Below are 23,311 nucleotides of genomic sequence, written 5' to 3' on the forward strand. Positions count from 1 at the left end.
GATCAAACAAGGGTACCCACCCAGGACTGTCCCAGGGTGAGCGCTGGAACTCTGCATCCCAGCACATCCCTCGTGCCTGAGGAAACTGAGACGGCTGATCATCCTGATGCCCACTCTTCCTCAGAGCACAGGAAAGCTCTGCTCTTCGCGCTGCCAATGGCTAGAACCATCTCCAGGTAAATAAACCTGCCCCATTTTAGGTACGTTCAGCCTTGAGCTCCCTCTAATGGTCAAAAGGTATTTTTATTACTGGTCTTAATTTACAGATGAGGAAACAGGCTCGGTGATAAAATACATTTCCAGAAGCACACAGGAGCCAGAAATTGAAGCTGGGTCTTTTTTCCAAAGCCCAAATTACCCCTTCCGCTCGTCCTCTTGTCTCTGACCACACCCTGGGTTGATTGTCCAGGGACACCATTAGATTGCTCTTGCCCTCTGGGGAAGGTCATCAGACATCCAAGACAGAAGAAGCATGAGTTTTCAGCTATAGGAAGACAAGGAGACATGTAGCCTTTGGTGGTTGAGTGCACTGGGGCTGGACTACTCAAGTTTGAATCTGGGCTGTGCCCAAATCAGCTGTGTGACCTTGGACATGTTACTTAACTTCTCTGTGCCTCGGTTTCCCCATATGTAAAATGGAGGAAATTATAGTACTCTGTGGGGGGGGGGCTTATGGGAAGTGAATAAATCAGTAAGTATAAAAGGATGAGAATAGAGCCTGGTGCATTTGTTAAATCTATTTAATACATTTATTTAATAAGAAAAAATTTTAAATATGTGCAAGCAGAGATCTATATACTCAGAATTAGAAGGAAAATCAGACTAGGCCTAACAAAAACCAGGTAGTGAGATCAAATCATAGAAATAAATTCTAACCTTCTGTTCTATTCTTTCCACATAAATGTATATGGTTGAGAAATTGCTAGAAGCTCTTCAGACCACAGACAAACCTTTAACTGCAACCTGCCCGTGGCAATGTGGGCAGTCTTAGCAAAATGGGATTCCAAGTGCAGGGTTGCAGGCCCTGCCTGGCACTGGCCGGAGCCCAGGGGATCCCCTCCTATCACGGGTGCCCACGAGGGTGAGAAGAGTTCGTTCCCGCCCACTGGGGCAGCACTTCTCACTCAGCTCTGCTCTCTGAGGGAGGTGTGACCAATACCACGTTACAGATGTGGAAACTGAGATGCAGAGACGTTCAAGACTTTGTTCAGGGTAAGTCAATGACACGCAGAGTTGGAATTCAAACTTAGGTTGAATTCTAAAGCCCCTATGCTTTACTGCCTCCATATATTAGTTATTTTTGCTATGCGACAAACTGTCTCAAAGCTCAGCAGCTTCAAACAACAAGCATTCATAACCATACAGCTTTTGAAGGCCAGAAATCTAGGAGTGGTTTCACTGGGTGTTTCTGGCTCAGAATCTCTCACGAGGTTGTAGTCAAGATGTGGTCCAAGGCTATTGTCATTTCAAGGCTCTGCCAGGGCTAGTGGAGAATCTGCTTCCAAACTCAGAAATGAGGCCATTGGCAGGCAGGCCTTCGTTTCTTGCTGGCTCTTGGTTGGAGGCTTCAGTTTTTCACCACCTGGATCTCTTCAGAGGACTCTTCACAACGTGGCAGCTTGTTTTCCCCAGAGCAAGAGATTCAGAAAAAGGAGAGCAGGAGTTCTTGTTATGGCACAGCGGAAACGAATGAGACTAGGAACCATGAGGTTGCAGGTTCGATCCCTAGCCTTGCTCAGTGGGTTAAGGATCAGGCATTGCCGTGAGCTGTGGTGTAGGTCACAGACATGGTTTGGATCCCACGTTGCTGTGGCTGTGGCGTAGGTTGGCAGCTGTAGCTCTGATTCGACCCCTAGCCTGGCAACCTCCATATGCCTCATTTTTTGTGACCCTAAAAAGCAAAAAAAAAAGAGAGAGAGAAAGAGAGAGCAGACCAGAGAGAGAGCCTGGAAGCTGCTGATAACAAACTGCGAAAGTAAAACTGATTAGATTACACCTAAACTTAGTTTAACTTAAACTAAGTTAACTGAAAGTTAAACTAATTAGTTTATAACTAATCTCAGATGTGACATACCACCACTTCTGCACCTGCCACTGGTCCCATAGACTAATCCTACACAACATAGGAGGGGACTACATAGGGGTGTGAACACCAGGAGGCAGGGTCATCAGGAGGCATTTTGAAGGCTGGTGACCACTCTGCCCATCTTTCCACAGTAAGATAAGAAGGCACAAATTACAAATGATAAAGTCATATCCTTGCAGGAAAGTCACAGGAAATAATTTTAGTCTAATCACTTTTGAGGGGTGGTTGTTTATTTAACAAGCATTTAATTTATTCAGGGCACTGGGTTGGCCCTACAGGACTAAAACTAGAGCTTATAAGGACTTATGGCAGAAGAAAGAATCAAGCCACATAGGTCCTGGGAGAAAAGAGAGGGCTGGAATCAGGACTCTAGGTAAATGAGGGTCTAAAATCTTCTAGTCCAGGTATGGGTTCAAACTCAAACAACCTGGTTTTTGTTTGTTTGTTTGTTTGTTTTCCTGGTCCTGGACAACATCTCCACAGAAAATAGGAGAGAGAAAAGAAGGAGGGGGAGGAGTAGGAGGCAGAGAAACAAATGACTGTAGCAGCTTAACCAATTTCTGGACTTTTACAATTAGATATGCTTTCTTTAGCTTGAACTTGTTTTGAGCCAAATTTTGCAAAGGAACTGGGGATGGAAAAAGAAAGAGCCAACTAGATACTAAAGATGCATAAGGAAAATGTCAGAGGCTGGGGGTTGGAGGGCAGAGAAGGTAGTTGGCTCCCTAAATACCAAGTTCCAGGACTTTACAATTTGCGTGTTTCCAGGTAGGACCTCTGATCACTGGGCAAATCAGTCCTGTACTGTTCACTCAAAACCATCCTTACATTCATTATGATTACTTGTTGAATAGCTGAATTAAATCGTTTTCATGAAGCACCCATCCCATCCCTGCTATAGATGTAATAGGAACCTGGGTAGGTAATATCTTTCATTGGAGTCCCTTTCTGTTCCCTTCCAACACTTCTCCATCTGCTCATCAAACTAGTCATCAACATTCTTTCCTCATCTGTGTAAGGTTGATAATACCAGCTCTTAGCTACCCCAGAGACAGAAAGGAAACTGTACACGCGAAAATAATTTTACAGTCTTTGAGATGGGCGCAGTGTGTATATGTGCGCACGCGTGTGTGTGTAAATTCCAATAAACTGCAATATGCACAGTCACAGTTTAATTCCCAGCAGCCAGGTCTGATGATCAGAGCTACATTTCCAAGGCGCCCGTGAAGTCTACTCATGCATTCCCCAAAGCAATCAGCCCACCCTAGTCAGTCAAGAGAAAATCAGTTTCCCCTGCCTGCAACTGGTGAGTAGACAAGCTAAGCCAATTTCCTCCCCTGTAAACCACCCTTTCCCCCCGCCCCACTCCCTGTCCTCCAAACCCTACGGTCCTAGCGTCCCGGGACTAAGCCATCCTGCCTTGGAACCCTTCTCGGCCCCTCCCCATCCCGCAGCAGCACAACCCCAGCAGCTTCCACCACCCCGAAGGACTACAGCCCCCGGCAGGCCTAGCGGGCTATCAAAGCCACGTGACCACACTTCCCCACCAGCGTCGGTCACGTGACCGGGGAAGATGGCCGCGCTAACAGCGGAGAACTTTGCGGCTCTCCAGAGCCTGTTAAAGGTAAGTGGGAGCGGAGGGGAGAGCATAAGGCTGGCCTTTGTCCCCGAGATTTTGGATGAAGCAGGAGTTAGGAATAAATGGGCCCTGGCTTGGAGCCAAGACTCTACTACTATCCCCTCAGTGCGACCTTTGACAGGTTGTTGCGCTTTTCCAAGCTTTTTGAAAGGAAGGTCAAAATTAATACCGCATTGAGCGGATGGTGGGGAAACAAGACAGTGGACCTGAAGGCACTGCACAGACGTCCCCAACAGTCTCTGGGGATGGCTTTCCGGATTGGTGCGTTGGGGTGAAAATTGCTAGAGCCGCGTTGCCAGTTCCCCTGTTTGATCTCCTCCGCGTCCACTCTCTGAGTGAAGTGTGCGTTCTATAGTCTCCTGAGTCCTGGGTTTTTTGTATTCGCTTTGACCTGTGTGAGGCCCCAAACACTCTCCTAACACTCATTTGAAAAATTGTGAGGTTGGAAGGGATGTACTTCATGTGGTTTTGTAGGGGATTGGGTTTATTTGCCTAACTTTTGACTTTCCCGGTAGAAGCAGCTGTGGCTTTATCTCTATTTGTAGAAGTTGTTACCAGCTGAAGCATGCCTGTGTTTGCCTGTTGTCTGTCTCACAAGAACGTGAGGTCCATGGGGGACATTTTTTTCAAAACGCCAGACTGTTGAGTTAATTACACTCAGCAGGGCACAGCATCATTATTGGTTCCTGCAGTGGTCCTTCTTTTAACTGTCTCCCCAGTGTTCATTTGTATTCTCCATCTCTAAAGACATCTACTCTGCCATTTAGAAATGTATATCCAGCAGTTGTATCTTCAACACTGATACACAGTATGTGCTCAAAAAATAGCTGTAGTAGGAATTAATAAATGAAGTAAAGAAACTGGGATTGAAAACCTAGAGCTTCCAGTTCCCAGCCCAAAGACTTTTCACCCTTAACAGTGGCTGCTCTGCTCCCCATTCCCAGCCTAATCTCTATTCATCATCTGGACTTTTTTCCTTTAATTTTGAAAAATTTTTGTTAGAGAGTTCCGTTGTGGCTCAGCGGTAACGAACCTGACTAGTATACATGAGGACGCAAGTTTGATCCCTGGCCCTGCTCAGTGGATTAAAGGAGCTGGTGTTGCTGTGAGCTGTGGTGTAGGCCGCAGGTGCAGCTTGTGGCCTAGGCTGGCAGCTGAAGTTCCAGTTCGACCCCTAGCCTGGGAATTTCCATATGCCGCAGGCGCGGCCCTAAAGAGCAGTATGTATGTATGTGTGTGTATGTATATACGTATATATGTATGTATGTATATGTATACATATATATGTATGTGTATATGTATACATATATATGTATGTATACATGTATATATAGAAGCAGGAATATATATGTAAAATTAATATGTAACATACAAAAAAGGGGCACAAATATTAAGTGCATTGTTTAATGATTTGTTATGGCCACCAAGGTCAAAAAATGAAATATTACCAATATGGCTGAAGTCTCTTTGTTGTTCACTTCCCTTACTCTCCTTCCCCAATAGTAACACTACCCTTCTTTTTTTTGTTTGTTTTTTTTTTTCCCCTTTGGTCTTTTTAGGGCCGCACCTGCGGCATATGGAGGTTCCCAGGCTAGGGGTAGAATTGGAGCTGTAGCTGCCGGCCTACACCACAGCCGCAGCATCACTGGATCCGAGCCACGTCTGTGACCTACACCACAGCTCACGGCAACAACGGATCCTTAACCCACTGAGCGAGAGGTTGCAACCTCATCGTTCCTAGTCGGAGTCACTTCCACTACAGCACGAAGGGAGCTCCAACACTACCCTTACTTCTACAATGTCGATTTAGTATTGCCCACATTTGAACTTAACATGAAGTAGAATAGTATGGCATATACTTTTTGTGTGTCTGGATTCTTTTGTTCGCCTGTATGTAGCAATTGCTAATTCATTTTCATTTGTATTATCTTATGTACTTTATTTTTTTAATTACGTAAACTTTTAATTTCAAGATAGGATTTACAGGCAATTGCAAAAAATAATACAGAGAAATCCCAATTCTCTGGAGATGCATCCACTTTGTGTGTATCAATAGCTCTTTTTTGTTGCTGAGTCTAGCTTGTCTCCATCTTTTTGCTCTTAAATAAAGCTGCTATAAACATTCATGTACAGGTTTTTGTCTGAATATGTCTTTATTTCTCTGAAATGAATGCCCAGGAGTACAGTTCTGGATCATTTGGTAATACATGGTGTTTGTTTGTCTTTTTGCCCTTTGAGGGCCGCTCACGCGGCATATGGAGGTTCCCAGGCTAGGGGTCGAATCGGAGCTGCAGCGTCTGGCCTACGCCAGAGCCACAGCAATGCTGGATCCGAGCCACGTCTGCAACCTACACCACAGCTCACGGCAATGCCGGATCGTTATCCCACTGAGCAAGGGCAGGGACCGAACCCACAACCTCATGATTCCTAGTTGGATTCGTTAACCACTGCGCCACGACGGGAACTCCTGTTTGTTTTTTAATGAAACTGCCAGAGTGTTCTCCAGAGAATGACTGTACCACTTTATATACCCAACAGCAATGCCTGAATGATCCACTTTCTCCCCATCCTTTCCAGCCTTTGTTGGCATCACTGTATTTTATTTGACCTCTTCTGATAGGTGTGTATTTATATCTCATTGTGGCTTTAATTTGAATTTCCTTAATGGTTAATGATGTTGGATATCTTCTCATGTGCTTATTTACTATCTGTTTTTCTTCTTCAGCAAAGTGTCTCTATGTCTTTTGCCCATACACTAATTACATTGTTTGCTTTTTTTACTTTTGTGTTTATGTATTCTAGATAGTAGTCCTTTGAGACACATGTGGTTTGTACATATTCTTTTCCTAGGGCATAGCTATTTTTTCATCTTCTTCATAGGGATGAATTAATTCGCTATGTCTGCTCTAACAAAGTACTACAAAGTTGGTGGCTTACAGGACAGAAATGTATTGTCTTCCAGTTCTGGAGACCGGAAATCTGAGATCAAGGTGTCAGCCAAATTTGTTCCTTCTGAGCGCTTTGAGGGACAGTTTCTTCCGTGCCTCTCTCCTGGCTTCTGTTGGTTTATGGCAATATTTAGATCTCTGCGTTCATCTGCACATGGCATTCTCCCTGTTTGCATCTCTGTGTCCAAATTTCACCTTTTAATTAAGACGTCAGTCATATCGGATTAGGGTCCCTGCTATGACCTCATCTTTACCAGTTATATCTGCAACAATTGTATTTCTAAATGAGATCATATTTTTGAGATACTAAGGATTATGACTTCAATATATGAATTTTAGGAGGCCATAGTTCAACCCATCACAGGACATAGTTCAACCCTTTATTTTGATGAAATAAATTTTTGCAGAAATTTTTCCTTTTATGAATTGTGATTTTTTTTAAGTGAATTGTGCTTTTGGTGTAAATTCCAAGAACTCTTTGTGAAGCCATAGCTCTCCAAATTTCTCTGTTTTTTCCTAAAAGTTTTATAGCTTTATATTTTACATTTATATAGCATTTAACATTTAAGTCCATGATCAATTTTGCATCAGTTTTGTGTAAGATGTGTGAGTGAGTAAATTTGAGAGTTTTTTTTTTTTTTTTTTTTTTGCCTGTGAATGCCTGGCTTGTTCCAATCCCATTTGTTGAAAAGGCTATCTTTCCTCCATTGAATTACTTCTGAAACTTTGTCAAGAATCAGTTGGTCATATTTGTGTAGTTCTATTTCAGAGTTCTTTGTTTATGTAAATTTATTTGTTTATCCCTCTGAGAATACCACACAGTCTCAGTTACCATGGTTATATAATAAAGTAGATGAATTGCTCCTACTTCTTTTTTTTTTTTTTTTTTTGGTCTCTTTAGAGCTGTGCCCGCAGCATATGGAGGTTCCTAGGCTAGGGGTGGAATTAGAGCTGCAGCTGCCAGGCTACACCACTGCCACAATAAGGCTAGATCCGAGTGGTGTCTGCAGCCTATACAACAGCTCAGGGCAGTGCTGGATCCTTAACCCACTGAGCAAGGCAAGGGATCAAACCCGAATCCTCATAGATCCTAGTCGGGTTCGTTAACCCCTGAGCCACGAAGGGAACTTAGTATCGTACTTTTAATTCCAATTTCCATATGTTCATTGCTAGTATATAGAAATATAGCTGATTTTTGTATGTGTGTGTTGGATCTGCTAACTGCTGAATTCACTTATTCTAAGAGTTTTTTGGTACATTTCTTGGAACTCTGTCATCGACAGTCGTATTATATGCAAATAGGGATAGTTTTATGTCTTACTTTCTGACCTGCAAACCTTTTATTTCTTTTTCTGACCTTATTTCAGTGGGTAGAATTTTCAGCATGGTGTGGAATTAGAGTGGTGAGAGCAGACATTCTTGCCTTGTTTCCAACTTTAGTCTTTCACCATTAAGTATGTTGTCTCTAGGGTTTGTTTTGTTTTGGTATGGTTTTGGTTTTGGTTTTGTTTTTTTGGTAGATGCTCTATATTAAGTTATGGAAATTCCCCTCTATTTCTAATTTTATGAGAATTTTCATCAGGAATGGATTTGAATTTTGTCATTTGCTCTTTCTGCATTGATTGATATCCTGTGATTTTCTTCTTGAGCCTGTTAATATGATATATTACATAGATTTAAAATATTGAACCAGCCTAGCATTCCTGGAATAAATCCCACCTAGTTATAGTGAATAATCCTTTTTATATATTGCTGAATTGTATTTGCTAGTATTTAGTCAAGGATCTTTGTATCTATTTTTATAAGGATATTGGTCTGTACTTGTTTCTTTTTTTTATTCAATGAATTTATCACATCTGTAGTTGTATAATGATCATCACAATACAATTTCACAGGATTTCCATCCCAAAGCCCAAGCACCCACCCCCCGCACCCCCCAAACTGTCTCCTCCAAAGGAGACCAAAAGTTTTTCAATGTCTGTGAGTCAGCATCTGTTCTTCAAAGAAGTTCAGTCTGTCCTTTTTTTCAGATTCCACATCAGTGAAAGCACTTGATGTTGGTGTCTCATTGTATGGCTGACTTGGCTTAGCATGATAATTTCTAGGTCCATCCATGTTGCAAAAAATGCTGGTATTTTATTCCTTTTAATGGCTGAGTAATATTCCATTGTGTATATGTACCCCCCCTTCTTTATCTACTCCTCTGACAATGGACATTTAGGTTGTTTCCATGTCTTGGCTATTGAAAAGAGTGCTGCAATGAACATTGGAGTACATGTGTCTTTGGGAGTCATGGTTTTCTCTGGGTAGATGCCCAGGAGTGGGATTGCTGGATCAAATGGTAGTTCCATTTTGAGTTTCCTGAGGAATCTTCATACTGTTTTCCACAGTGGTTGCACCAATTTACAATCCCACCAACAGTGTGCTAGGGTTCCTTTTTCTCCACACCCTCTCCAGCACTTATTGTTTGTAGACTTTTGGATGATGGCCATTCTGGCTGGTGTGAGGTGGTACCTCATAGTGGTTTTGATTTGCATTTCTCTAATGATGAGTGATGTTGAACATCTTTTCATGTGTTTTTTGGCCATCTGTATGTCTTCTTTGGAGAACTATTCATTTAGGTCTTCTGCCCATTTTTTGATGGGGTTGTTTGTTTTTTTAGTATGGAGCTGTAGAAGGTGTTTATAAATTTTGGAGATTAATCCCTTGTCCGTCGATTCACTTGCAAAGATTTTCTCCCATTCTGTGGGTTGTCTTTTCATTTGGTTTGGGGTTTCCTTCGCTGTGCAGAAACTTTTCAGTTTGATTAGGTCCCATTTGTTTATTTTTGTTTTTACTGTCATTACTCTAAGAGGTGGATCTGAGAAGATGTTGCTGTCGTTTATGTCGGAGAGTGTTTGGCCTGTGTTTTCCTCTTAAGAGTTTGATAGTGTCTGGTCTTATATCTAGGTCTTTAATCCATTTGGAGTTTATTTTTGTGTATGGTGTTAGGGAGTGTTCTCATTTCATTCTTTTCCATGTGGCTGTCCAGTTTTCCCAGCACCACTTATTGAACAGGCTGTCTTTTCTCTATTGTATAGTCTTGCCTCCTTGGTCATAGGTTAGCTGGCTGTAGGTGCATGGGTTTAATTCTGGGCTTTCTATCCTTTTCCACGGATCTATATTTCTGTCTTTGTGCCAGTACCATATGGTTTTGAAGATTGTTGCTTTGTAGTATAGTCTGAAGCCCGGGAGCCTGATTCCTCCAGCTCCATTTTTCTTTTTCAGGCTGTCTTTGGCTATTCTGGGTCTTTTGTGCTTCCAAACAAACTTTAAAATATTTTGTTCGAGTTCTATGAAAAATGTCCTTGGTAATTTGATAGGGATTGCATTGAATCTGTAGATTGCCTTGGGTAGTGTAGTCATTTTGATAATATTAACTCTTCCAATCCACGAGCATGGTATGTCTTTCCATCTATTTGTGTCATCTTTGATTTCTTTCATCCGTGTCTTATAGTTTTCAGAGTACAGGTCTTTTGTCTCATTAGGTAGGTTTACTCCTAGGTATTTTATTCTTTGGGATGTGATGGTAAACAGGATTACTTCCCTAATTTCTCTTTCTGATCTTTCATTGTTAGTGTATAGAAATGCTGTCATTTTCTGCGTGTTAATTTTGTATCCCATGACTGCCAAATTCTTGGATGAGATCTAACAGTTTTCTGGTAGACTCTTTAGGATTCTCCAGGTATAGTATCATGTCATCTGCAAATAGTGATAATTTTACTTCTTCCTTCCCAATTTGGATTCCTTTTATTTCTTTTACTTCTCTGATTGCTGTGGCTAGGACTTCCAGAGCTATGTTGAAGAGTAGTGGCGAGAGCAGACCTCCTTGTCTTGTTCCTGATCTCAGCGGGAATTCTTTCTGCTTTTCACCATTGAGAATGATGTTAGCTGTGGGTTTGTCATATGTGGCCTTTATTATGTTGAGGTAGGTTCCCACTATGCCCACTTTCTGAAGGGTTTTTATCAGAAATGGGTGTTGGATTTTGTCAAAGGCTTTTTCTGCGTCTTTTGAGAGAATCATATGGTTTTGATTCTTCAGTTTGTTAATGTGGTGTATCACAGTGATGGATTTGCGGATATTGAAGAACCCTTGCATCCCTGGGCTAAGTCCCACTTGATCATGATGTACCGTCCTTTCAATGTATTGTTGGATGTGGTTTGCTAGTATTTTGTGGAGGATTTTTGCATTGATGTTCATCAGTGAAATTGGCCTGTAGTTTTCTTTTTTTGTGGCATCTTTGTCTGGTTTTGGTATCGGGGTGATGGTGGCCTCATAAAATGAGCTTGGGAGTATCCCTTCCTCTGCACTTTTTTGATAGCGTTTCAGAAGGAGAGGTGTTATTAGCGCTTCTCTAAATGTTGGATAGAATTTGCCTGTGAAGCCATCTGGTCCTGGACTTTTGTTTGTTGGAAGTTTTTTAATCAGAGTTTCAATTTCAGTTCTTGCGATGGGTCCATTCATCTTTTCCATTTCATCTTGGTTTAGTCTTGGAAGCGTGTACTTTTCTAAGAATTTGTCCATTTCTTTGGGGTTTTCCATTTTATTGGCGTATAGTTGCATATAGTAGTCTCTGATGATGCTTTGTGTTTCTGTGATGTCCATTGTTACTTCTCCTTTTTCATTTCTAATTTTATTGATATGAGTCCTCTCTCTTTTTTTTTCTTGATAAGTCTGGCTGAGGCTTTATCAATTTTGTTGATCTTTTCAAAGAGCCAGCTTTTTGTTTCATTGATCTTTTCTATGGTTTTCTTCGTTTCTGTTTCATTGATTTCTGCCCTGATCTTTATGATTTCTTTCCTTCGACTAACTTTAGGTCTTGTCTGTTCTTCTCTCTCGAGCTGCTTTAGCTGTAAAGGGAGCTTGTTTCTTTGAGCTTTTTCTTGTTTCCTGAGGTGGGCTTGTACTGCTCTAAACTTTCCTCTTAGAATGGCTTTTGCTGCATCCCATAGGTTTTGGAGTGTCATATCTTTGTTGTCATTTGCTGCTAGGTATTTTTTAATTTCCTCTTTGATTTCTTCAGTGATCCATTGGTTGTTTAGCAGCAGGTTGTTGAGTCTCCACGTGTTTGTTTGTTTGTTTGCAGTTTTTTTCTTGTTGTTGATTTCCAGTCATATAGCATTGTGGTCGGAAAAGATGCTCGATATGATTTCAATTTTCTTAAAGTTACTGAGGTTGGATTTGTCGCCCAGGATGTGATCAGTCTTAGAGAATGCTCCATGTGCACTTGAGAAGAATGTGTATTCTGTTGCTTTTGGATGGAATGTCCTCTAAATATCTATGAAGTCCATCTGGTTTAATGCTTCATTCAGGGCCTGTGTTTCCTTATTGATTTTCTGTCAGGATGATCTGTCCATTGCTGTAAGTGGGGTGTTCAAGTCCCCCACTGTGATTGTGTTATTGTTGGTTTCTCCTTTTAAGGTTGTTAGCAGTTGCCTTATGTATTGCGGTGAATCTGTGTTGGGTGCGTAGATATTTAAAATTGTTATCATCTTCTTCTTGGATTGATCCTTTGATCATGATGTAGTGTCCTTCTTTGTCCCTGAAAATATTCTTCATTTTAAAGTCTATTTTGTCTGTTATGAATATTGCTACTCCAGCGTTTTTTGATCCCTGTTTGTGTGAAATATTTTCTTCCATCCTCTCACTTTCAATTTGTATGTGTCCCTAGAAGTGAGGTGGGTGTCTTGAAGACAGCATATATATGGATCTTGTTTTTGCTTTTTTTTTTTTTTCCCGCTATTTCTTGGGCCGCTTCCGTGGCATATGGAGATCCCAGGCTAGGGGTCTAATCGGAGCTGTAGCCACCAGTCTACGCCAGAGCCACAGCAACGTGGGATCCGAGCCGCACCTGCAACCTACACCACAGCTCACAGCAACACCAGATCATTAACCCACTGAGCAAGGGCAGGGACCAAACCCGCAACCTCATGGTTCCTAGTCAGATTCGTTAACCACTGTGCCATGATGGGAACTCTGGATCTTGTTTTTGTATCCATTCAGCCAGTCTATGTCTTTTGGTTGGGGCATTTAGTCCATTGACATTTAAGGTAATTATTGATATGTATGTTCTTATTGCCATTTTATTAATCGCTTTAGATTTGTTTTTGTTTCTTTTTTTCTTCCCTTCTTCTCTCCTCTTCTGGTTTGATGATTATCTTTAGTGTTGTATTTGAGTTGATTTTTCTTTGTTTGTGTATCAATTGTAGATTTTTGGTTTGCAGTTATTCTGAAGTTTTGATGTAAGTGTCTATATGTATATGATATTGTTTTAAGTTGTTGGTTTCTTAATTGCAAGTTCATCTCCAGTGTCCTGCATTTGTACCCACCTCTTCTCATGATTTCTGATTTTGGTGGCATAATTGTGCATGGATGATTTTGTATCTTTGCTGTATATATACCTTTACTGGTAAGCCTTGTCATGTGTGGTATTTTTGTTTCCTGTTGCTGTCTTGTCTTTTCTGCCTAGAGAAGAACCTTTAGTATTTGTTGTAAGGCTGGTTAGTGTTGCTGAATTCTCTTAGCTTTTTCTTAGCTGTGAAGGTTTTGATTTCTCCTTCAAATCTGAATGAGAGACTTCCTGGGTAGAGTAATCTTGGTTGGAGGTTTTTTCCTTTCATCACATTAAGTATATCATGCCACTCCCTTCTGGCCTGCAGAGTTTCTGCTCAAAGATCTGCCAATAACCTTATCAGGGTTCCCTTGTATGTTATTTGTTTCTTTTCCCTAGCTGCTTTCAAGATTTTCTCTTTGTCTTTAATTTTGGTTAGTTTGATTAATATGTGTCTTGGTGTATTCGCCTTTGGGTTTATTTTATATGGTACTCGTTGTGCTTCCTGCATTTGAGTGAGTGGTTCCTTTCCCATGTTAGGGAAGTTTTCAGCTATTATCTCTTGGAATGTTTTTTCTGCCCCCTTCCGTCTCTCTTTTCCTTCTGGCACCCCTATAATATGGATGTTGGTTCGTTCAACATTGTCCCAGAGTTCTCTGAGACTCTCTTCGTTTGTTTTCAATCTTTTTTCTCTTTTCTCTTCCACATCCCAAATTTCTACTAATCTGTCCTCCACCTCGCTTATTTGTTCTTCTGCCTCCTGTATTCTGCTGTTACGTGGTTCTAGTGAATTTTTTATTTCAGTTATTGTATTTTGCATCTCTTCTTGTTTAAGTTTTATATCTTGTATCTCGTGTTTCCTGTAAGTTATCCACCTTTGCCTCCAGTTTATTTCCAATGTCCTGCATCATCTTCAGCATCAGGTCTAAAGTCTTTTTCCTGGAGGCTGAGAATCTCATCCCTTAGCTGATTCTCTGGGGTTTTTTCTTTCTCCCTCATCTGAGTTATAATTCTCTGTCTTTTCATTTTTATAGGTTTTTGGTATGGTGACCTTTTTACAGAAAATAGAATTGTAGCCTCTCTTACTTCTGGTGTCTGCTCCCCTTGCGGCTGAAGTTGGTGGGTAGGGGGGCGGTTGCTGTAGGCTTCCTGATGGGAGGGGCTGATGCCTGCCCACTGATAGATGGAGCTGATTCTAATCCCTCTGGTGAGTGGGGCTTTGTCTCTGGATGGGATTAGAGGCAGCTGTGTGCCTGAGGGGTCTTTAGGCAGCCTGTTTACTGAGGGGCTGTATATATACCATTTTAAAATGCATTTCTCTTTATAACCTTTATAGTTGTTCAACTTATTACATTTATTTACATAACATCACAATCTATTAGTGTCCTTTTGCCAGTTAGAGTGAAGTAGTTCCTTTCTAGTCCTACCCTTATTTATATAATTGTCTTAAATATTTCCTCTACATATATTTAGAGCCATATCAGACTGTGGTATAATTTTTGCTATAACTTTCTTTCTTTTTTTGGGGGGGGGGGCTGCACCTATAGCAGGTGGAGGTTCCTGAACTAGGGGTTGAATCAGAGCTGTAGCTGCCAGCCCACACCACAGCCACAGCAATGCAGGATCCAAGCTGTGTCTGCAACCTACACCACAGCCAGTGGCAACACTGGATCCTTAACCCACTGAGCAAGGCCAGGGATTGAACCTGCATTCTCATGGATGCTAGTCAGATTCATTTCCACTGAGCCAGGGTGGGAACTCCTTTGGCATAACTTTCAAATAGAATTTAGAAACATGAGAGGAAAAGGAAAGCCTACTCAATTTACCCATATTTTTGCTTGTTATATTCTATCTTTCTTCTTGATGTTCTCAGATTTCTTTATCATTTCCTTCCTGTTTAAAAAAAAAAAAACAACTTCTTTTAGGATTGGTCTTTTGACAGATTTTCTTAGTTTCCCTTCATCTGAGAAGTTCTAGATTTCCTCATTATTGCTGAAGAATATTTTTTCTGGGTGTAGGATTCCAGGTTAATAGTTCTTTTCTTTTAGCACCTGAAAAATATTATGCCACTTCCTTCTTGCCTTCCTGGTGTTTGATATGAAATCTGCTGTCGTTCTAATTATTTTTCCCATAATAGACATTGCTTCTCTCTTTCTGACTGCTTTCCAGGTTTTTTATTTTTATTTATTTATTTTTGTCTTCATTTTTCAAAAGTTTACTTATATGTCTTGGCATGGATTTCTTTGATTTATCCTGTTTAGGATTTACTTACATTCTTGAATTTATACAATTATATTTCTAGCTAAACTTGGAAAATTTTTAGCCAGTTTTTCTTTGAGTACTTTTCCTTTCTTTCCCTCTTTTATCCTCTTCTTCTAGGACTCCAATGGCATAAATGTTAGATTTTTTTTGTTATGGCTTCACAAATCCCTGAGGCTCTGTTCGTTGTTTTCAGTCTGTTTTCTCTGTTACTCAGTGGGGTTAATTTCTCTTGCTCTTGTCTTCCAGTTTGCTAATACTTTCCTCTGTCCATTCCATCCTGGTGCTAGGCCCATCTACCATCCTTTTTGTTTTGGTTATTATATGTTTCAGTTTTGAAACTTCCATTTTGTTCTTTGTATATTCGGTTTATTTGCTAAGACTTTCAGTTTTGTATTTGTTTCAAGCATGTTTGTAATTACTCGTTGAAGCATTTTTATCATAGCTGCTTTAAAATCATTGGCGATAAATTTAACATCTGTCATTTTGATGTTGGCACCTAATGATTATCTTTTTTTTTCATTCAGTTTGGGACCTTTCTGGGTTTCGAGTGATTTTCAGTTGAAAGCTGAACATTTTCATACTATGTTCTAAGACTCTGGATTTTAGAACATAGTATCTTAGCTGGCTTTCTCTGACACGACTCAGGTGGCAGGGTGGGAGGTGCAGAGAAGGGGGCTGCTTCATTACTACAAAATGGTGATAAAAGTCCAGTTCCCCTCCTTGGTTCCTGTCAACACCAAAAGTGGGGGTACCCTGTTACTACTTGGCAGGGGTGGAATTTCTGGCTCCTTGTAGTTTCCACTAATACCACAGGGAGGGGGAACTTGTTACCACCTGGTGGGGATAGCGGTCCAGCTCTCTGCTTGGCCTTCTATGACACCACCCTGATGGGGCTATTGAAACACCTCATTATAGCCTTACAAGGGCAGAAATCTGTGTGTGTGTGTGTGTCTCCCCACCCTGCCCAGCCTTTGCTGATATAGGTGGAAGTGGGGCCTTTTTTTTTCTGGGGTGTTTTGGTGGAATAGAACAGTTATTGTCTACATGTTTTCTATCTTCCTAAGCTACTCCTTTCTTGGTCTTCAGCTAGAGAGAGCAGGTATAGCAGGTATATGTTGGAGTCTGTTTTCACCCATTGGCATTCTGGGTGGTCCCCTTCTTTAGCTTGAGGTCTGGGATATACAAACAAAAAGAAAACCTAAGGAACTCATCGCCATGTCATTCCTTGGTCATGAGGTCCATAGCAGGTCTGTCTTCTCCCCTTCTCCTTTCAGAGTCATCTCACTTTGTTTTCTTTATGGTGCCCAGAGATTTTAGTTGCACTTAGCAGGCAAAATAAAGAAAAGTTCATCTACTCCATCTTTCCAGAAATGGAAGTGTCCTGTGCATCTTTTAGGTATCACACCATGACTGATGTAATGTTTTGTTCTAAAATAGGTGTTTTTAGAGTCTGAGATTGTTTCTTGTTTTTTCCCCGTCTGTGAATTAATTTATAGGCCTCCTCAAAAGATGTTGTCAGACAGCTGTGCCAAGAGAGCTTTTCCAGTTCAGCCCTTGGCTCGAAAAAACTCTTGGATATAACGTGTTCCAGCTTGTCCGTGACCCAGGAGGAGGCAGAACAAGTAAGTGTGCTCAGAAATGACCTCTGGCCAGGGCTTCTCAACTCATCCGTCTCTTCCTTGACTTCCCAGTCATTGCCACGTTGATGGGACTTTTTACCCTACTGACACTATAGCAAACTTAAAATAGATCATAAAAAAAAAAAAATCTTAGTGAACTTAATTTAACAGCCACTGCCTTTGAACCTTCACTTCCTTATGGTAAGTGAGGATATACCCAGAATCAGAGCTCCTGACCATTTCCTTTTCAGACTTGCTAGCTTGGCAGTATGGATAAAAGCCAACCTTATTGTGATTTTCTTTCCCAGTCTGTAACTTGCCATTGCCGATGAACTGTCGGCTGGATGGCTTAGGAAGACTTTTCAGGGACGACTGGGCAGAAGCTCCAAGGCCCGAGTATGATCAGGAAGGATGTGCTGCTGGATCTCAGCTAATCTCAGCTGGCGGCCAAGAGCAAAAGGAAGGTGACTTGGGTTATGTGGCACCCATAGCCTTATCTTTCCAAGGCACCTGTGTTTCTAAAACTGGAGTTCATCCAGATGGACCATTGTTATTGTTGTAGTTGTTATTTTTAAATCTGGAGCTCGAGCAGCTGTAAAAGTAAAAGGCAGAAGCAAGATTGCAGAAGTGAGGGAGTTCCTGTTGTGGCTCAGCAGTAACGAACCCGACTAGTATCCATGAGGATGCAGGTTCCATCCCTGGCCTCGCTCAGTGGGTTAAGGATCCGGCACTGCTGTGAGCTGTGGTGTAGGGCACAGACAGGGCTCGGATCCTGCATTGCTATGGCTGTGGTGTAGGCCAGCAGCTGCACCCCGAGCCTGGGAACTTCCATGTGCTGCACCTGTGGCCCTAAAAAATTTTTTAAAAAGCCAAAAAAAAAAAAAAAAAGGATTCTAGAAGTGAGTTGGAGACTTAAGTTTGGGTTCCCCCAAAAGTAGACCCTGAGGCTGAAGGTAGTTACTTGGGAGGTGATTCTAGAAAGCACAAAGGAGGGAGAAAAATCAAACAGGGAAGAGAGACAAGCCAATAAAAAGATCTGTTGATGAGCAGTTACTTTTGTGGGCAACTGCAGTTGGGACCCTGTAGAAACCATGTGGAACACGCCCCAGAATTCTCACCCTAGAAGGCAGGGAGCTTGGGACATTTATCCACTGACTCCCACCCTCACCAGGGGAGGGTTATTTAATGTCCGTTCGCCTCTGGGTTATGCTCTTACAAGGAGCATACAGCCACACTCAGGGAAGCCCAAGCTGTGGGCCCCGGTGTTTCTGCGGGCCTCTTGGTCCAGAGGCAGGGGCCGATGCAGCGTTGCCTAGTAACACAGCTGACCTTCCACTTCTCTCACATCACCAGGGAAACAGGCTAGAAAGTTAGCTTAAGGTTGGAGTCTGTGCACAAGGAAAGGGATTTATTAACCCTTTGCTCATAAGCAGAGACTTTCTGACAGATTGACAGCTTCCTGGCTCAGGCAGCTCCATCTGTCTTCTAAGCAACAGGTGAACTTGGAGGCAGGCCAAGGCACGTGGGCATCAGCGTCTGTGCCAGGGGCCTCAGGACTCCTGGGACTCAGTTTGAATGACGGTGCCAGTGTGTGACAGGCCCCCCTTCCCCTGCCCCCTGCCCGTCACTCCCCAAGGCCTTCCCGTCTCTCCTGCAGCTGCTCCAGGCTCTGCACCGCCTCACCAGGGTGGCGGTCTTCCGTGACCTGTCCTCTGCCGAGGCGATTCTGGCACTCTTTCCTGAAAATTTCCACCAGAACCTCAAAAACCTGCTGACAAAAATCATCCTGGAACACGTGTAAGTGCTCACTTCTTGAAGCTTTCTTATAATGCTTGTGTTTTTTTCATTCCTGTTCTAGAAAAAAATGTTTGTTCTTGGAAAGCAAGCACAGGTCAGCAAAAAGAAGAAAACCATAATCCCACACCCTGAGGCTTCGCAGCATTAATTCCTTAGCAGAAAACTTAGGACTGGTTGATGTTTTTCCATCTACACAGATAGCAAGGGGTTGGTAATTTGGTTTCGGTTTTACCACAATGGGATCCTGCCATTTTATGTAACGTGCTTGTTTTCGGTTAACCGTGTTGACATTAATGATATTTTAGATAGATACCTGTTTACCTTCAATATCATTTTTAATGGCTAAATATATTCCATTGTGCAAAGAAATTATGTATAATTTAATTAAGAAATTCCTTAGCATTGGACATTTAGGCTATTGGCAGTTTTCACTTCAGGGAACAATTTATTGTGGAAACTCTGCCCGCATTGTGTGTAATCATTTCCTTACTAGTTACTGGTGATGTTGAGGCTTTGGCTTTTATTATCAAGTCAGCTGTTATATTTCTTTCATCTTTCCTTCTCAAACAGGTCTACTTGGAGAGCTGAAGCCCAAGCAAATCAGAGTGAGTATGAGAAAACCTGCCTCTTTCTTCTCCCTCCCCCTCCCCCAGCTCGAATATGCTGGGTGGCCAGATTTTAACTAGAATCCAAAGTGAATGAACCTTCCCTTCGTGGCACAGTGGAAACAAATCTGACTAGGAACCATGAGGTTGTGGGTTCGATCCCTGGCCTCGCTCAGCAGGTTAACGATCTGGCCTTGCCGCCAGCTGTGGTGTAGATCACAGATGTGGCTCGGATCTGGCGTTGCTGTGGCTCTGGCGTAGGCTGGCAGCTGTAGCTCCGATTGGACCCCTAGCCTGGGAACCTCCATGTGCCGCGGGGGTGGCCCGAGAGAAGACAAAAAGACAGAAAAAAAAAAAGGTGAATGAACCTAATCCCAAACCGAACAGCATTTGTTATGTTTTTGTTTTAATTACACTTTTTAATTTTTTTGATGATAAACTTAATAAGAGGCATGTTGTTAAAAAAAAAAGTTATCTAAAGCAGAAAGTGAAGTACTTAACTATATTTCCATTGGAAAACCGATTAACCATAATTGAAATTAGTGTGCAAGACTGAGTAAAGGTGGGCGTTTGAGAAATAGTCACTGACTGACACAGCCGGTCAGAGGGCTGCAGAACTCCACCTGCATCAACTCACTCGATCCTCCCAACAGCCCTGCGAGCCAGGCAGAGGTCCTCCCTGTTTTACAGATGAGCCAACAGAGGCTCAGAAGTTAGACAGGTGGAAGAAGCCGGATTCAAGGCGAGTTGGCTTATCTCCCAAACAAAAGCTCTTTCCACTGTTGTGGAAGCCACACGTTTCCTAAGACTCAGGCCACAGCCTCACCCTCTCTACCTTGGGTCTCTCTTTCCTCACTGTCCTGACACCTGGAGGGTTGGGTGTTGAGGCAGAAGCCTGGGGGGCCTGCCCGCCAGCTACATGCCAAGTGCCAGGGCCCTCGCAGTGGTGAGGGAGGTCTCGGGGCCCATCTGTCCATCTCCCTCAGAGGCTTGCTACGTGGATCAGACGGCCCTTAGAGCGGCCTGTTGTAGAGGCCTGGTGACGGGGGGCTCTGAGCTGAGCTGTCCCTTCCACAGTCTCTCTGCCGCGCCTGGTCGACCTGGACTGGAGGGTGGACATCAAGACCTCCTCAGACAGCATCAGCCGCCTGGCCGTCCCCACCTGCCTGCTCCAGATGAAGGTACGTCCCACCGCCATGCTCACTGGCAGGAGAAAGGGGGCACCAGGGTCCTGGCACCCCTGCATGCCCACAGAAATCCCAGGCTCCAAAGTTTGGGGCTCTCTAACCCCATAAATGAAAAAAATTTAGCACCCCCAAAATGCAGTATTTATTTAGAAAGTATATGTGTACTGCTGTATTGACATAGTACAGTCAGAACAAAACATATACTGAAAGTAGAAATTTTAAAATGATAAGATAAACACAAAGTATGCATTTTTAAAATGACTTCCGGGAGTTCCCACTGTGGCCTGGTGGGTTAAGAATCCGGCTGCGTGGAGTTCCCATTGTGGCGCAGGGGGAACGAATCCAACTAGTAACCGTGAGGTTGCAGGTTCGATCCCTGGTCTCACTCAGTGGGTTAAGGATCCAGTATTGCTGTGAGCTGTGGTGTAAGTTGCAGACATGGCTCGGATCTAACATTGCTGTGGCTGTGGTGTAGGCCGGCAGCTATAGCTCCAATTCAACCCCTAGCCTGGGAACTTCCATATGCCACGGGTACAGCCCTTTAAAAAAAAAAAAAAAAAAGGAATCCAACTGAAGTGGCTTGGGGGTTGCTGCGGAGAAGGTTTGATCCCCAGCCCAGTGCAGTGGGTTAAAGGATATAGTTTTCCCACAGCAGCTTGGATCCAATCCCTGGCCCAGAACTTCCATATGCTGTAGGTGCAGCCATTAAAAAAAAAAAAAAAAAAAAAAAACTATAATAGAAAAAAATAAAAATCATTATTAAAAAAATCAGGAGTTCCTGTCGTGGCGCAGTGGTTAACGAATCCGACTAGGAACCATGAGGTTGCGGGTTCGATACCTGGCCTTGCTCAGTGGGTTAAGGATCTGGCGTTGCCGTGAGCTGTGGTGTAGGTCGTAGATATGGCTTGGATCTGGTGTTGCTGTGGCTCTGGCGTAGGCCGGCGGCTACAGCTCCAATTAGACCCCTAGCCTGGGAACCTCCATATGCCGCAGGAGCGGCCCTAGAAAAGGCAAAAAGACAAAAAAAAAATCAGTCAGTCAGAATGATCAGGGGATTCCTGGAGGTCACCTTAGACACTCACAGGTAGAGTTTGGCTGTAACAACAGGAGCGTGCGTTCGGATCGCACGTTGCCTCCTTGTGCCTTCGGGGTACTTTACCAGCATCCCGTCCAGTACGTGGGGGCCGTCTGCGCTCTCTGTGCCCTGCGATCAGGGGCTCCCACCAGCAGGTGCAGAAGTGTCCATTCCTTACTCCTCCGTGCACACAATCTTGTGTTCACTCCAAAGCGCTCTTCAGGAATCTTTTTAAGCCCCCTATCATTTTTTAGGGTTTGTTTAGTTGAAACTAGATAACATGATGCTGTATTTACTTGACCATCAGACCCCTGGAAACTCAACACCTGTAAGAAAATGAAAAAGTAAAGGTGCCTCTGACAACTAAGTTTTTAACCGTCAGTAAAATATCTTAAGTAAAATGCTTACTTAAAAAAATATACATACATATCACTAGAGGTTGATAATATTTTTCCTGCGTCCTGATGGAGTCCTATGTACCCCCAGAGCCCATGGCCTAAAGTGCCAGTGTGAACCCAGGTAATATAGTCTCACTCGGAGGGTGAGAGAGCCTGGGCTTCTCCAGTCCCTGCTCTGAGCCCCACAGCAGCTCCCTCCCTCTGCTGTTTGCCGAGTGACCTCAGGCCAGGACTGTCCGCAGCTCTGAGCAAAGAGCCTCTTCAGAGGGTCACCAGAACCAGGTAGGGCTCGAAGGTCAAAAAGAGGCAGCTTTGACTTTGGGGAAATGTTCTCTTTTCAGATCCAGGAAGACCCCAGTCTGTGTGGGGACAAGCCCTCTGTGTCAGCTGTCACCGTGGAGCTGAGTAAGGAGACGCTGGACACCATGCTGGATGGGCTGGGCCGCATCCGAGACCAGCTTTCTGCCGTGGCCAACAAGTGAGCCACTGCCCGGTTGCTCCTGGGCACCCACCTCCCAGCACATGGTAGCCACCGCCACAGGCACCAGTGGGGACAAAGGGGGCTGCCACCCAGAAGGCACAGTCGGACCAGAGGCAGCCAGGCCCCTACATGGATATTCTTGCTTTTTCCCCTCTTCCCGAAGTTGGTGAGCATAAGCCGCTCTTCTCACAGGGCCCCGTGTGGTACCTGACTCCCAGCATGGCGGGGAGAGGGACCTTGCTTGGTCAGCTGCCTCTGTCTGGCTGATTGGAAAATTCAAGCCCAAATTGTGGAGCTCGTTTCCAGCTCTGAAGACCTCTGGGGAGTCAGGTGGCTGATGCCAGCCTGCTTCTCTATCAGCGAAGCCAGGCAGATCCCGCAGGGCAGGGCTGCCCAAACTTACCTGCTGCAGCGTTCCCGTCCCACTCTGGTCCCCAGCCTTTGAGCTCCCTCAGCCCGGCTGCGCCACCCTGCGGCGTAGGAAGTCTCACGTGGGAGCTGATCCCCTTCTTCATGGAGCCAGAGGGCCCTTCCTGGGTGTAAGGCAGCCAGTCAGGGTGAAGAAGTGGGAGTGACTGGAAATAAACAACGGTTCTAACAACTTCGTGCCGCTGGTCCCACATCTGTAGCTTCTGTCCTTAGTCTGAGTCATTGCCTTAGGCCAGCGCTGCCTCCTTCTTAAAGGTCTGCTCTCTGAGCACTTTGTTTTTGCAGCTTCTCTGGTGGCGGGAGGGGGGGGGGCAATATGTGTGTGCAGATGGGGTGGGAGGGCGGATGGAGGAGGTAGGGCTGCAGGTTAAGAGGATGCACTCAATGCCTGCCTGCTCCCAGTCTTTCTTTTAA

The 23,311-nt window shown here is 43.5% G+C and overlaps 1 protein-coding gene across 2 annotated transcripts; it reads left to right on the forward strand.

The window, feature by feature from the left end:
* Positions 1–23,069, forward strand: COMMD9 (COMM domain containing 9). 2 transcript variants are annotated; one of them, XM_047775976.1, is made up of 8 exons: positions 1–176; positions 3,272–3,392; positions 3,541–3,710; positions 16,803–16,928; positions 18,562–18,722; positions 19,293–19,327; positions 20,405–20,508; positions 22,329–23,069. In XM_047775976.1, the coding sequence occupies exons 3-8, from the start codon at positions 3,660–3,662 to the stop codon at positions 22,467–22,469; spliced, it is 618 nt and encodes a 205-aa protein (XP_047631932.1). In that variant the 5' UTR covers positions 1–176; positions 3,272–3,392; positions 3,541–3,659; the 3' UTR covers positions 22,470–23,069. The 2 variants fall into 2 exon arrangements, with proteins under 2 accessions (XP_047631932.1, XP_047631933.1); XM_047775977.1 differs by lacking the exon at positions 1–176 and having other exon boundaries at positions 3,277–3,392; positions 18,583–18,722.
* Positions 23,070–23,311: the final 242 nt, after the last annotated feature.

The sequence above is a fragment of the Phacochoerus africanus genome, chromosome 4, assembly GCF_016906955.1.
Source record: "Phacochoerus africanus isolate WHEZ1 chromosome 4, ROS_Pafr_v1, whole genome shotgun sequence".
NCBI classification, from domain to species: domain Eukaryota; kingdom Metazoa; phylum Chordata; class Mammalia; order Artiodactyla; family Suidae; genus Phacochoerus; species Phacochoerus africanus.